General features: G+C 44.5%; 1 protein-coding gene across 4 annotated transcripts in view; it reads right to left on the bottom strand.

Annotated features, from left to right (window-relative positions):
* Positions 1-13,547, bottom strand: part of CNNM1 (cyclin and CBS domain divalent metal cation transport mediator 1) — a 58,921-nt gene extending 45,374 nt beyond the window's left edge. For all 4 annotated transcript variants that reach the window (XM_025991771.2, XM_025991787.2, XM_025991777.2 and 1 more), the window contains exon 1: positions 11,589-13,547. In XM_025991771.2, the coding sequence (XP_025847556.1) occupies positions 11,589-13,152 (1,564 nt within the window). In that variant the 5' untranslated portion in view covers positions 13,153-13,547. The remainder of the gene's footprint in view (positions 1-11,588) is intronic.
* Between the last annotated feature and the right edge of the window lie 673 nt (positions 13,548-14,220).

The raw sequence follows: 14,220 nt of genomic DNA, 5'->3' as shown, positions 1-14,220 counted from the left end.
CCCACCTAGCTGGCATTTGTGGAAAGCTTCAAGAAAACTAAACGAGACTGGATAGTTTAACTTTAGGCCTCTCAGACTCAGAGTTTCTCTTAGAGGTAGCCTACAGGGCCAGTTTGTCTCTCTCTAGGTTCAGGCTAAACATAACCAGGATCCTCAGCTTAAAAATCACTATGATGACCCAGAGTGATCTGGCTAAGCTTTGACTGATGGTGACATTCGCAGGCCATGAACCAACCCCAGACATGAGGAAAGACACTGAAAGGCAAATAGTCCTGGCCTAAGTTGTTCAGAAATCATACAGTTCTGGGCTAGCCCAGAGGCTATGGGTCCCAGGGAGAAGAGAGGTAGGGTTCCCAGGGGCCCTATTTAAATAAGCTAGACTCTGGAGGTGACCTTAAAACCCATCATTTTGGAGGTTCTCATTGCAGGTAAAGATAGCCGACAGCTACTCCAACATTCTCCTCACTGTTTCTGAACTAAACCAAGTGGACTCCTGAGGGCACAGGTTCACATTCACTCCATTTTCCAGTTTTTGCCCTAGGGGTCATTGCTGTACCTATTGTTCAGAGGGTGCACACATTAACCCCTCATCTTCATCATATCTCTGCCAAATGGGGATTGTTATTACTAATATATGAATGGAGACTCAGAAATAGTGACTTGTCCAAAGTAAACAGCTCTCACTTCTATTCATTATGTCCAGTCACATTTATATGGGTTGGATCAGAGAAAGCACTTATTATACTAAATGACTAACTAGACACAATTCATGCAATTAGATCAGTGAGGTAGGAGGCAAATGATGCATTGTCTTAAATGTCTTATAGCACAGGTATTATCTTTAGCCTTTGCAGTAAACTTATAATAATATAGTATCATTATTCCCATTGTGGGAAGGAAGATAAGTCTCAGAGTGATAAAGTGTCCTGCCCTAGTACACAGCTAGTAAACAAAGAAGCCAGGATCTGAGCCCAGTTGTCTAGGACGCTGTGTCTGTAGCTCCATGGCCTGAGGCAGCAAATCATAGATGTAGCTTCGGATTCTGCCTTAGTCACTAACATTGAGCAGGACACTCCTGTCTCCAGATCACAGGTGCTTCATATGCAAAAAAGGGGAAAAAATGCTACTGACTTCATATGCATGGTGAGTGCAAAATGAGTTACTATTTGGGAATGATCTTTGCCAATGTAAAGATTAACTGTAAGGGATTATCATCTTTAATTTTATTATTTGTCTTTTCTGGGCCTCAGTTTCCTCCACTATAAAATTAAAGGATGGAACCAGGTGACCTCCAAGTTGCCTTTTCCAGCTCTAAAATTCTCTACTTTTTTTTTAGAGAGGGGTGCAGAGGGGGCGAGAAAGAATCTTCAGCAGACTCTACACCCTGCACAGAGCCTGACATGGGGGCTCAATCTCACAACCCTGAGATTATGACCTGAGCTAAAATGAAGAGTCAGACACTTAACCTACTGAGCCACCCAGGCGCCCCTTAAAAACTCCACTTTTATAAGTCTAAACGGTCCTGGGCTACAAAAACAGTTTGGCTTTACAGGATGCTTCTTCTGAATGATATAGGATATACTAGAATTTTAACAGTGCTGACAGCTATAGCTTCTTGTATTTACAAAGGGTGACTTCTAATGTTTGTATCTTAATATTGAAGAATCCCATTGGAATAAAATGAGAAAAAGATGTCTTGACACATGCTAGATTTCTAAAAAAAAAAATCTATACAATCGAATCAAATTACTTTTTATCAAAATCAGGAAGAGAAACACAAAAATGTTACCCTACCTACCAGTCCTGTAGCAACCACCTCAATTTGGAAAAATGAAACAGTCTCTTTCTCTAGTTTATTAAATAAAGGCTATACTTTGTAGTAATTATCTTGCTTTACTTTATCCCAAATAGAATAATCAATACACTTCTCACAAAAAAATTTCTTGAGCCACTGAAAGGCAATTATAAAAAGCTAACTGTGTCACCCAGAACACCATGGTAACCAGCATCACCAGGGCATGAAAAAATAGTTGTTAGTCACTAGGATCTAAGCCGGTTGGCAGTTTGGCTTGCTAAGCAACACTGCAAAAATAGCAGAGTAACGACCCATTATCTGGAGATCTGACTTTGCACTGCTTTAAATCTGGTCCCAGAAGGAACTATCCCAGGTCCATTACACCAACCTCATGCCCTAGGCTCCTGGTCAAAGCCTAATTAATCATTTATTCAACAAATATTTATTGAAGCTTATTGTATACCAGGCACACAATTTCCAACACGTATATTTACTTGATTCTCAGTTAAATAGAGGCTCTGAAAGAGACACAGAAAGAGTGGTTTTGTGAAGAGCGAGGTGGAGGGAGGGGTTAGCTTGAGGCCAGCTCAGAGAACTAGCAGCTGATAGCCAGAGGGCAGAGAAAAATAAAGAAGTAGACAGCGAATGGCTTTATAACACAGCATAAAATAACTACATTCTCATGACCACCATCCTGCGTCATCAAGAAAAGATTAAGTTATATTTAGGATCCTTTCCTAAGGAAGGCAGGAATGGGCATGAAACATTTTAGAAATATCACCACCAAAGATGGTTAAAATATACAGTTTTGGCCTTTGGAGAGAACAGAAATTATGTTTAACAAATATCTCATTCTGCCTAGTTCCCGCTTTTGCTGGAAGAAAAGCAGCACTGAGATCACCGCCTTTCCAGCATTCAAATGTGGTGTCGGCTTCCTTTCTGCCTTTATTTTTCTAGTTCAATCTCCTGCCTCAGCTGGAATGCCCTTTCCCTTCATAACTGCTTATCAGAATCGCTCTTTTCTTACTTCCTCAGAGAAGTTTTCCCAGATCCTTCCAGGGGATTTCTCCCTCCTGCCTTCCCCACAGATGTCTGGATGCCCTTGCCTGTTGGCTAGGCCAGGCTGCTTGGTATCCTTTCCATCAGAGGCCTTCCTCCTTTCACACTCCTGGAGGGCAAGCTCTTCCCCATATTTATATCCACATCCATCTTCCGAGCCCTGGTAGTCAGGCCCACAGGGAATGTTCCTGAACTCGGATGCCCACACAATCACTAGGGGTAGAGGGAAGTTTGGCTGGCAGGGGTGGCACTTTCTCTAAAGGATGTTCAATGGCCCAGGAACCCACGTGGCCCCCACACTTGCCCCCTTTCCTCAAAGCCTTTGCACGTCTGCTCCCTTCACCTCAAAAGCTCTTCCTCTGGTAAACTCCTTCTTGCCACCCTTCAGGATTCAGCTCAAATATCACTTAGGGAGGGGGAGGAATCTATCCTTACCCACAAGACTGGCTCAGGACCCCTATCATAGGCTCTTATGGCTCCCTCCACCTTTTCTTCAAATCACTGTTACCACTTGTAATTATTTCTTGGTTAATGTATATATTCCTACTGTATGGCAAGTACCAGGAGGGCAGGAGGCCTGGCACAGAAAAATGTCATTAGGAAGGAAGGAAGGGAGGAAGGGAGAGAGGAGAGAAGGAAGGAGAGAAGGAAAGAAAGATGGGGAGAAGGGAGGGAAGAAGAGAAGAAAGGAAGGAAGATAGGGAGAAAGAAAGAGAAGAGAGAAGAATGAATTGAGAAGAATCCCAATTTGGAAAGGAAGACAGCAGAATATAAAGAGAATGGAAGAGTTGTGATGGAAGGTCCAGGGGCCCCCAGATTGGGCCTAGAGATAAACCAGTTTAAGAAAGTATTAGGAACATCCACAAACACCACTCCCCTGAGATACCCAAATGCTTTAAAAGGTCCAGAAACACAACCAAATGTATTTTGATTGTTAAAAAATGGAAATGGAATTGAGGTGAGCTACTATAGTCTTCAAATAAGAGAGGACTCACCAAGGATGATAAAAGGAGAAAATGGAATTTAACTGCAGCCTGTGGGATTTAGATTAGATAAAAAGTCTGACATTGAAGGCTGTTTTTGTCTTGGAAAAGATAACTAAATCTAAAAATGAAAGTGTGAATTAGATTCTTTGTCAGGTTTTTCAGTGCCTCTTCCAGCTCAGATTCTATGGTTACCTTGTATTTCTTTTGCTAGGCTGAGAAAAAAAATTATTTCACAACAATATTACAACAATCATAATAAAAATTTCTAAGGAAAGAAATATAAATCAGTAATTTAACGCCTTGTATATTTAATTAGTTCTACTTTTCAATTTTTGTTTTGCCTCCCTGTACATGATGGGCTATGTTTTGTTTACTGTTTGTTCTAATTATTGTTTAGAAGGTAAACATTCTAAATTCTACTGATTATTATTTAGCAATGTTTAACATGTTGGGCTTTTTTTAAAAAAAGATTTTATTTATTATTCATTAGAGACACAGAAAGAGGTAGAGACACAGGCAGAGGGAAAAGCATGCTCCCTGCAGTGAGTCTGATGTGGGACTTGATCCCAGGACCCTGGGATCATGACCTGAGCCAAATGCAGACACTCAAACCACTGAGTCACCCACGCATCCCTAAACATATTACATGTAATTATGTCAGTGAAATAAAACTTTCAGTGAAAATATTTTTTTATTTTGTTTTATGAAAGACAAAAAAATGTAGTACTAATGTTTTGGCAGCTTTTTATGGAATTAAGCAATGGGATGATTATTCTCCCTGCTAAACTATCACACCAGAATTTGGAGTGATAAAGCAAAAACACTGACTTTTCAACCAGATTATTCCTCAGTGAAAATGTTACATTGTGTGTCTATGCCAGGAGCATTTAGTGGCTAGTTGGATGTCTTTTAAGCAACAGATCACATGCAGTAGAACCAAAGATTGAAGAGGATATCTTTCAGCTCCACAATGTCTGTCTCATTCACCACTGTATTCCCAGGGCCTAGTACAGTGCCTGGTCTAAAGCAGGAGTTCAATATTTACTGAATAAATGAGTGAATGAATCAACCTACGAATGAGCAAACACTGAGTATGAAAATTGCAATAATCTTACAGCCATGCTAGCCTATAGACAGAATAACCCAACATTATGTGCCTTATGCTATCTTTTGTTTAGGAAGATGGTGTTATTAACTAGGCAGAGCTAAGTTGTCTAACTATTAAATACTAGAGCGATGGTACTCAGAGGCCATGTAGGTTCTGACTTCAGAACAAAGCTTTATTCTTTCTCCCTATTGGCATAGGGTTGGTTTTCTCCTAAAGACAATCTAATAAACAGAGTAAACTGCAGAAATTAATTTCAACAAATCTTTAGGGCTCCATTTTATAAATTAGTCTTTTCAAATTATAGGACTCATTCCTAAGGAGACTACAGTGAAAATAATATCATCATATTTAAAAAATCACTCTTGGGATTAGCATTGGATATTTTATTAGTGGAAGAAGGTAAGACCATGGATTTTTCACTTTATTTTCCTTTCAGTAATTTGATTAAGGTTGTTACTATGGGTGCTATATTTTTAAAATGACAAAATATTAGAGGAGTTATTATCTCAGGATAGTGGGATGATTACCTTAGGAGATTTTCATGCTTTGTCTACTGTTTTATATTTTTCAGTTTTCTATATGAATATGGAGTATAGAAACTTACAAACTTCAGTAAAAATTTAATAAAAGACATAAAACCTAACCATAATCACTGTCTTCTCCATGCTCTCATTGAATTTTTATATTTCTATTGTATCACTTTTATTTTAATGACTTATATGCAGGTCTGTCTTATCCATATGCTTATATGCTGAAATATGACTTGTGAATTGCAATGCTATATATGTGAGGGGAAAGGTGAGTCCAGCCTGCTTCCTACCTTTCAAAGGGGAAGACTATTCTCCTATTAGGCTGTAGGCTCTTTTTTTAAAAAATTAATTAATTTATTATTTATGATAGACACAGAGAGAGAGAGAGAGAGAGAGAGAGAGAGAGAGGCAGAGACACAGGAGGAGGGAGAAGCAGGCTCCATGCAGGGAGCCCGATGCAGAACTTAATCCTGGGACTCCAGGATCACACCCTGGGCCGAAGGCTGGCCCCAAACCGCTGAGCCACCCAGTGATCCTCCCAGGCTGTAGGCTCTTTGAGGGCAGGGATTGTATGTCATACATCCAACTCTTAGCACAGTGCTTTGAACATGACAAGGGATGGATAATTGTTATAATAAATAGATATACCTAAAAAAGTGGAGAAACCATATATATGCAACACTTTTCTTCTAACACTTAAAATTTGCCTCTGTCCTGCATTGTCCAAAATGATTGGCTGGAGATCATTAATGATGCATTTCCTAGAGATCTGTGCAGATTGTGTCTGTTAAAGTTTAACTCCTTCAGTTATTCATTTAGTCATTCAGCAAACATTTACTGAAAACTTAGCATATGGCCTATCCATGGTTAAGACAGATAAGACAGTCTTTGCTGTTTATGTGGGTGAGCAGCACTAATAAGCAAAAACCAGTCATACAACCTGTTAATTCAATAAGAGAGATATGGGACAATTAAGTTGGCTCCCACTGGGGTTTACAGGAGAAGCTTCCCAGAAGAGGTGGCCTGGGTGCTAAGTATTAGAGGAAGAGGTGGAGTGAATGGAGGGAATGCATATTAATCAGGCAATGATATTCCTGACAAAGAGTGCAGCATGAGGAAAGAGACAAAGCAAGAAAGAATAAAGGAACAAAGGCAAGCAATAACATGGGTGGCCATGAAATTCAGCGTTGCTGGAGCACACAGCTGTGGTAGAGAGCAGTAAGGGATGAACCAGGAGGGGAGGGCAGGGAGCAGATCAGGAGAGTACAGCTTAGACTTTATCCTGCCTGCCCTGCAGGCAGTGGGGAGTGCAGAAGGGTTTTAAGCAGGGGATGATGTCACCAGAGATTATTTTAGTGGCAATGGAGAGGGCGGATTTGAGAGAGACAAAAATTGGAAGAAGTGACATTTCTTAGGAGGCCTTTGCACAAAAGAGTAATAGGTTTGTGTTTATATTTAAGAATCTTGGCTAACATTTATTTAGCATTTATAATGACAATTACTAAATAAGCAATAGAATACCATATTATCTTATTATTTCACACAACCCCGTGAGTAAATAAATACCATCCCTACCCTCATTTTACAGCTCACAAAACAGACAGCTACATAACTGGGCAGTCTGGCACCAAAGTTTATGCTCTTAATCACTACCTCATTTAATTTTGGTCTCTTGCACTGGAACGAAAGCTCTATGTAGACAGGGACTACTGTATGTTCTCCATGCCTAAACAGCAGAAACACAGGAATTATTTCTTGAATAAACTCAGTGAGTCAATTAAGTGAAAGAAATAGTGGACTATATTATATACAGATGCAAGAACTATTTTAGATGCAATTTTGGCAAATTTTTGGCAGACTTTGGTGATTGTTACAAACTGAATGTCCTTCTCCCCGCCACCCAAATTCATATGTTGAAGCACTAACCCCTCTCCCCAGTGGGGCCTCTGAGGAAATCATTTAAGTTAAATAAGATCATAAGGGTGGGGCCCTAAACCAATAGGATTGGTACCTTTATAAGAGGAAGAGAGACCAGAGCTCACGCTCTCTGTATACATGTACTGACGAAAGGCTGTGTGAAGACATAATGAGAAGCTAGCCATCTACGAGCCAGGAAGAAAGCTCTTGAACTTGGACTTCTGGCCTCCAGAACCATCAGAAAATAAATGGCTATTGTTTAAGCCACCCAGCCTATGGTATTTGGTTATGGCAGCCCAAGCAGACTAAGACAGTGATAAGTAGGATGAGGGTGAGTGGTGAAGGGCAAGTTTCTAGCCTGGGAGACTGGAAGGACAAGGTTGCCACTGACCGGGGTAGAGAATCTGGGAAGAGGAAAGGTTTGTTATGGTCAATGGAACAACACTTGTTACCCAATACTTTGGGTTCACCTCACTCAAACATAAAAAAATATAGTAGAAATTAGCTACTTAAAGCCATTCATTCAATAAATGTTGATTCATCCCCTTGCTGTGGGGGCTGCTGTGCTCCTCCTAAGAATACAAATAAATAAGATTCATTTTCTGCCCTTAAGGAATTCACAGTTCAATGGGGGAGAACTACTGTTTCTTTAGTAAAGCAAGCATGTTAGCTGGAAAGACCTTTTTCTTCTTCCTCATTTCTAAAGACCTGGAAGTGATACGAAGTATAGAAGTAAAACTTCATATGGACAAGAACTTTGGAGTCATATGACCTGGATTTGAATCTGGGCCTTGGAATAATAGCTTAATGATGGTCCTAGGTAGGCCAAGTAACCTGGGTCTTAGGGTACTCACCTGTAGCTGCAGAGTTGTTTTATGGATCAGATAAGAGAAGATAGGTAGAAATGTTTTGTAAAATGCGACATACATGCTAGCAATCACTCAGCTAATTATCAAAACTCCATTTCTAACCTATGAAAACTAAAGGTAAATCAGCCACTGGCAGCAAGTCAGAGGTCAAAGGTGAACTTTGAACCCTGTGGGTGGCAGGAATTCTAGGATGGAGGATTATGTAAGACTGGTGTAGTGGGAAAAAGAGCAGGCTTAGAGGTCCTACAGACCTAGTTCAAATCACAATTCAGTTATCAATTGTGAAGAGCTGAGTAAGTCCTGTAATGGATCCAAGCTTTAGTATCTTCACCTATAAAATGGGGTTGATAATGCCCACCCAGGAGGGTTGTGCTAAGTATGTAAAGGGCTTGGCAGGGTGCCCATCAGAACTGCCACTCAATTAATGGTGATTGTTGCTCCTATTTATCATTTTCCTCCCCTACCTCCAAAGGTGCTTGTTTAGTTAAGTTACTTGAGATGCAAAGAAGTGAGGGAAACAGAAGGGCTTTTATGATTTACTTTAAGAGTTATTTTTAAGGGTAAAGAAAACTAGTTCAATCTGGCTTTCCTTTCCTAACCTATAGTGCAAACACAATGTTTATAGAAAATGACCACTGTGTTATATGCCATGAAGCCAGAGAACACTCAATTGCCACTTATTCCTTGTATTTATTCTAAGTAAATCTACCAATCACTGTCAATAAGGGTGCTCTGAAGGCAATGCTTCTCAGACATTAATGTACACACGAGTCACCTGGGGGCTTGTTAAAATATAGATTTTCATTCAGTGGATTTAGAATGAAATATGAAATTATGCATTTCTCATATGTTCCCAGGTGAGGAGGCCCTTGCTGCTGGTTTCTGGAGTACACTTTGAGGAAGGAGCAAGGCTCTGAAGGGACATGGCAGGCTCTTCTTTGGCATGGTAATTCCCAGCTTCTCTTTAGCGATCCGCCTAATTACAGACTACTGATAGAACGCTGACAAGCCTTTTTCAAACCAGATTTAGAAATTCTGCAGCAGGACTCATTTCAGATCAGTATTGACTTTTTTTTGAGCAGCCTACTATATGAAAGGCACTGTGCAATGTGCTGGGAATACAAAGGTTAGTGAGACACAATTCCTGCTTCTAAAGACTGTCCTTATTCTGACACTGTATATCTTTGTAGACTGTTAACTTTCTAGGGGCAGTGTTCTGTCTCGCCTATTACTTACTACATAGGTGCTCAATAAATAGTGAATGAATGAATGAATGAATGAATGAACGAGTTTATAGGAGTTTCATGAAAAATGTCCTCCAGTAGCATGTGACAATGACACTATCTCAACTGCACTCTGTCTTAACTATCATATTTAAGGGATAATTAAGTTAGAACCAAGCTGATAGGGAGGCTCCTAATCCAATCTGACTGGTGTGTCTTTATAAGAAGAAATGATTAGAACCACAGAGATTCCAGGAATGAGCTCACACACACTGAAGAAGGACCATGAAAGGACCTAGAGAGAAGGAAGTCATCTGCAAAAGCCAAAGAGAGTCCTTAAAAGAAACCAAACCTGCCAACACCTTGATTTTGGATTTCCTGATTCCAGAATTATGAGGAAATAAATTTCTGTTGTTTAAGCCACTCAGTGTATGGTATTTTGTTATGGCAGTCCTTGCAACTAATATACATAGATTTTCACAGTTTTTATGCCCAGTCCAAGACTCCTTTCTGTAGGAGTCTTACAAAATGTAAGAATAATGCTAAGAGTGGTTGGATGAAAGTAGGGGTAAGGTGGGAACAAGTCATGCAAGGATTTGGGGGAAGATAGATGGAAGAGGGTGAAACAGTAGCCCAGATTGGGCTAAAACAGCTGTAATATACACACATGTCCCTCCCCTTCTCATGATACCAACATAAAGTCTACAAGCTGGGACTGAAAGTAGGTTTTCAACTTTTTTCCTCCCTTTCCAAGCCACACTTTGATACCTAACACAATTTTATTTGTCTAGAAAAATTGTGGCAGGAGGAAGACCCAGATTTCTCTTTGTATGAAAGACTCAAAGAGCACCTGTGATGATCAAGTAGTAAGATTGAGTGTTTGATAAACAAAAAGATGTGTCAAGATATGCCAAATGAGATTCCTGCTAGCCACAGGGAAGCTACATTTGAAGCTTGATTCTAAAGTCAGGGGATTGAATTTTTTGTTTTGTTTTTAATAAACATGCTAACTCATATGTACAGATGAATGCTTCTTTCAAAATGGTCATTCTAGAAGGTTCTACTCTTATTCTAACCATGTCACTATTCTCAACTCATTCCTGGAATTGTTTTTGGGGTTGTGAGATAGTCCTCTGCACTCAATGGTGACTCTTGAAGGTAGATTTGATCTTCAAAAACCATCGAGTGTCCTTCAAGTAGGAGAACCAGCCAAACTGTGTAACTCCAAGAAGATCAACCCTAAGAATCCAGGCTAATTTTTCTTGAGTGAATTGTACTTAACTCCAAAAGACAGTTTCTAAAGACAAACCCCAAAGAGTAGTAAACATGCAATAGACACGACAGGGGTGGGGTGTAACTGCTCTGAAGGAAACCCCATTCATTTGTATATGCAGATTTTCTAGTGGTTCCCTTTACCAGAATATTTCCTCACATCCAGATATACTGTCCCTCATGGGAACCCATGTCCCAGAAGTATAAGGACTTCACTGCCTTAGTCAACTTTTAATCCAACCTGGGTACTGATAAAGTTAAATAAGGAGAAAGAACTAGTAAACTATTTGGGGCTTCTGTGATTCAAAGGACAGAAAGGGGACCCAGAGAGAAGTTCCTGAGACAACTTTCTGCTCCAAGTTAAGAAAGACATTATCAGCAGCTGGAGCTGTCCAACAATGGAGTTAGTTTGCCTGGGAGACTGTGAGTTTCCAGCCCCGGGAAAAGTTTAAAAGGAAGACTCCTTGTTAGGGGGAGGCTATAGAGGATCCTCCTCTATTGGTTGGGGAGCTGTCCAATGACCTCCAAGGACCTTCCCGAGTCCAACCTGCACAATAACACCTGGCAATTGTTAGATCCTGAAAAAGACTGAAAGGGAATGAATGAGGGATATGGCACATCTTGTGAGCCAAGGCAAAGGTTAGAGGTTGGGGCTTGGTCAGCTGCAAGGAAGGTAGTGAAATGAAAATAGCCACCAAGAGGTGGGGCCTTCCTTCAGTTTCTGGGATCACAGAGAGTTGCTTTGCACATCTGAAAGCTCTCATGTTTACCAAAGAATCATACTTTTGGAGTGGGAAGTAGCTGGGAGAGGAGACAGACCACTGCTCACCCTTCTTAAACTCCTCCAGCACCGTGTCCAGCCGGGTGTCATTGAAGACGCAGTGCAGGGGCCGGTTGTAGAAGCGAGTGACCGTGAGCAGCGGCGTGCAATCGTCGGGGTCCACGAAGGCCAAGTCCTTGACAAACAGAATGTCCACTATGTTGTGCCGCTGATCGCCCTCGTACACGGGGATGCGAGTGTAGCCGCTGCGCAGGATCTCGGAGACCGTGGCGAAGTCGAGCACCGCGTCCGAGCGCAGCATGAAGCAGTCCCCGAGGGGGGTCAGCACCTCTTCCACCACCTTGGTGCGCAGCTCCAAGGCGCCCTGGATGATGTTGAGCTCCTCCTTCACCAGGTCGCTGTAGGGGTCCGCGGCCCGTAGCGTCTCCAGCAGCTTCTCCCGCGTGTAGAAGGTGCTGATCTCCTGACGCAGAGCCCAGTCCAGCAGGCGGCCCAGCGGGTAGCACACGGGGAAGGCGGCCGCCATCAGGAGTCGGGTCAGGCACACGCTGTGCGAGGCGATGGCCAGCCCGTGCCGCGAACACACCGAGTAGGGGCAGATCTCGGCGCCCAGAAACACGGCGCCGGTGCACACGAGCGCCGGCAGCCACGGGAAGTGAACCCCCGCCTCGCTGTAACCTTCTCCGGTGCCCCCGGCGCCCGGCGGCAGCGAGGCGTACAGCCAGCCGGCCAGCGCCGCGTTGGCTCCGGCCTGGCCCAGGAGCAGGGTGCAGAGCAGATGGGTCCCCCTGCCGCGCACGGCCTGCACGCGGCGCGCCTGCTCCTGCTCGGCCGCCGAGCCGCTGTTCCGCAGCACGCGTAGCTCCACCGGGTCCAGCGAGAGCAGGCTCAGGCGCAGGCCGCTGAACAGGGCAGACAGGGCGAGCAGCAGAAGCGCCCCGAGCGCCCGCAGCCACGCGGGGGGCAGCAGGTCCCCGCCAGGACCGTACAGCCGCGGGCGGACGCGCAGCAGGAAGCCGCCGGCGGCGCCGTGGTGGTGCCAGGCGCGCCCGTCCCAGGCGCACAGGGAGAAGAGCTTCCCGCCGCCGCCCGCGCCGCCCCTGTCTGCCTCGCCCTTGCGCAGCTCCCGCACCCGCACCTGGACCAGAGCCGAGCCCGCCACGCCTCCGGGGCGCAGGGGCCCCAGGACCTCCACGTCCGACGCCCAGTCGCTCTGCTCGCGGCAGCGCTGCGGCCCCGGGGGGCGCGTGGGGACAGCGCTGGGCGCCACGCCGCTGCCTCCCGGGGGCTCCTCGATAAACACGAGCCGCGGAGCCCAGTCGCTGGTGGCGTTCTCTCCCGCGGGAAGGGTGGGCGCGGGCACCGGCGCCGCGGGCGCCGCGGGCCCGGGCTGGAAGTAGACGCGCAGGAGGAAGCTGGTGCCTTCCGCCGCGCGCAGGGTGCCCCCCTCCAGGGACACGCGGCCTCCCGCGGTGTCCTCCGGCCGCAGGCCCAGCAGCCAGGCGGCGGCAGCCGGGGGCTGGGGGGACAGAGAGAAGAAGAGCAGGAGCACAGCGCCGTGGCTGCAGCAGTCCCGGAGCCTGACACCCACCGCGGTAGCCGCAGCCGCCATCCTGCACCCGGCGCGGCTGCACGTGATACTGCAGAGAACAGAGCGAGATCTGGAGGGAGGAGGAGCCGGAGCCGGGAACCCGGCCTCGGGCAGGTCACCACGGGGGCGCCCCCTGCGAGCGTGCGCTGGAGGCGATGGGGGTTCAGGCCGTGCCCCCGCGCAGAGTCTTCACAGGAGGCCGGAGGTGGCTGCGCATCCCTGCACCATGCAAAACCCCCTTAAACACTTCAGGCTATCCGAGGCCTGGCGTTGGAGCTCGGCCTCCCGTCCCAGCAGTAGGGGGCCCCTCCGCGAACTCCTACCCGGCAGTAATTCCCTGTCGGCCCCACCGCTTCCCTATTGGCCAGGGATATTTCCCAGCGTTTTGCCTCTCCTCCTGCCTCTTGCCTTCCCCCTTCTGGTCAAAAGATATTCCAGAGACAAGTCTTGAGTCTGTAAAAACTTTGCATTTGGTGTCAACTCGGCTGACCTTTTATGGCTTAAAATTTTTGGAATTGCTTCAGTTCAATTCCTTGTTAGGATCCAAATGTCCATGAATAAGAAACTGTTGAAATAAATTGTGGCACTGCTATGCGATGGAATACTATGCAGCAGGGAAAAAGAATGACGTGGATCCATTTGTTTGTGATGTGGAAATATCTCCAAAGTAATGGTTGAAAAATAGGGAGTGGCACCTGGGTGGTTGGTTGGTTAAGCCTGAGACTTGAGTTCCACTGAAGTCATGATCTCAGGGTCTTGAGATGGATTCCGTGCTTGGGAGTCTCTCCATCTCCATCAGTCTCCCAACTAGCACTTGCCTGCCCCCCGCTTAAAATAAATAAATATTAAAAAAAGAAAAACAGTGATATGCAGAACAATACGCGCAATATGCTAGGTCGTATTAAAAGTTAAATGTACAGGTGCATATATATAAATATATATATGTATATATAATAGTACATATATTCCTTTTTATGGTTGGGTAGTATTCTATTACTTGGATGTACCAAAGTTTGTTTATCTATTTACTAGTTAAAGAACACCTGAGAGGTGCCTGGGTGTCTCAGTGGTTGAGTGTCTGCCTTTGAT

This window comes from Vulpes vulpes, chromosome 15 (genome assembly GCF_048418805.1).
Source record: "Vulpes vulpes isolate BD-2025 chromosome 15, VulVul3, whole genome shotgun sequence".
NCBI lineage: Eukaryota > Metazoa > Chordata > Mammalia > Carnivora > Canidae > Vulpes > Vulpes vulpes.
This window is presented reverse-complemented; position numbering and strand designations above follow the sequence as displayed.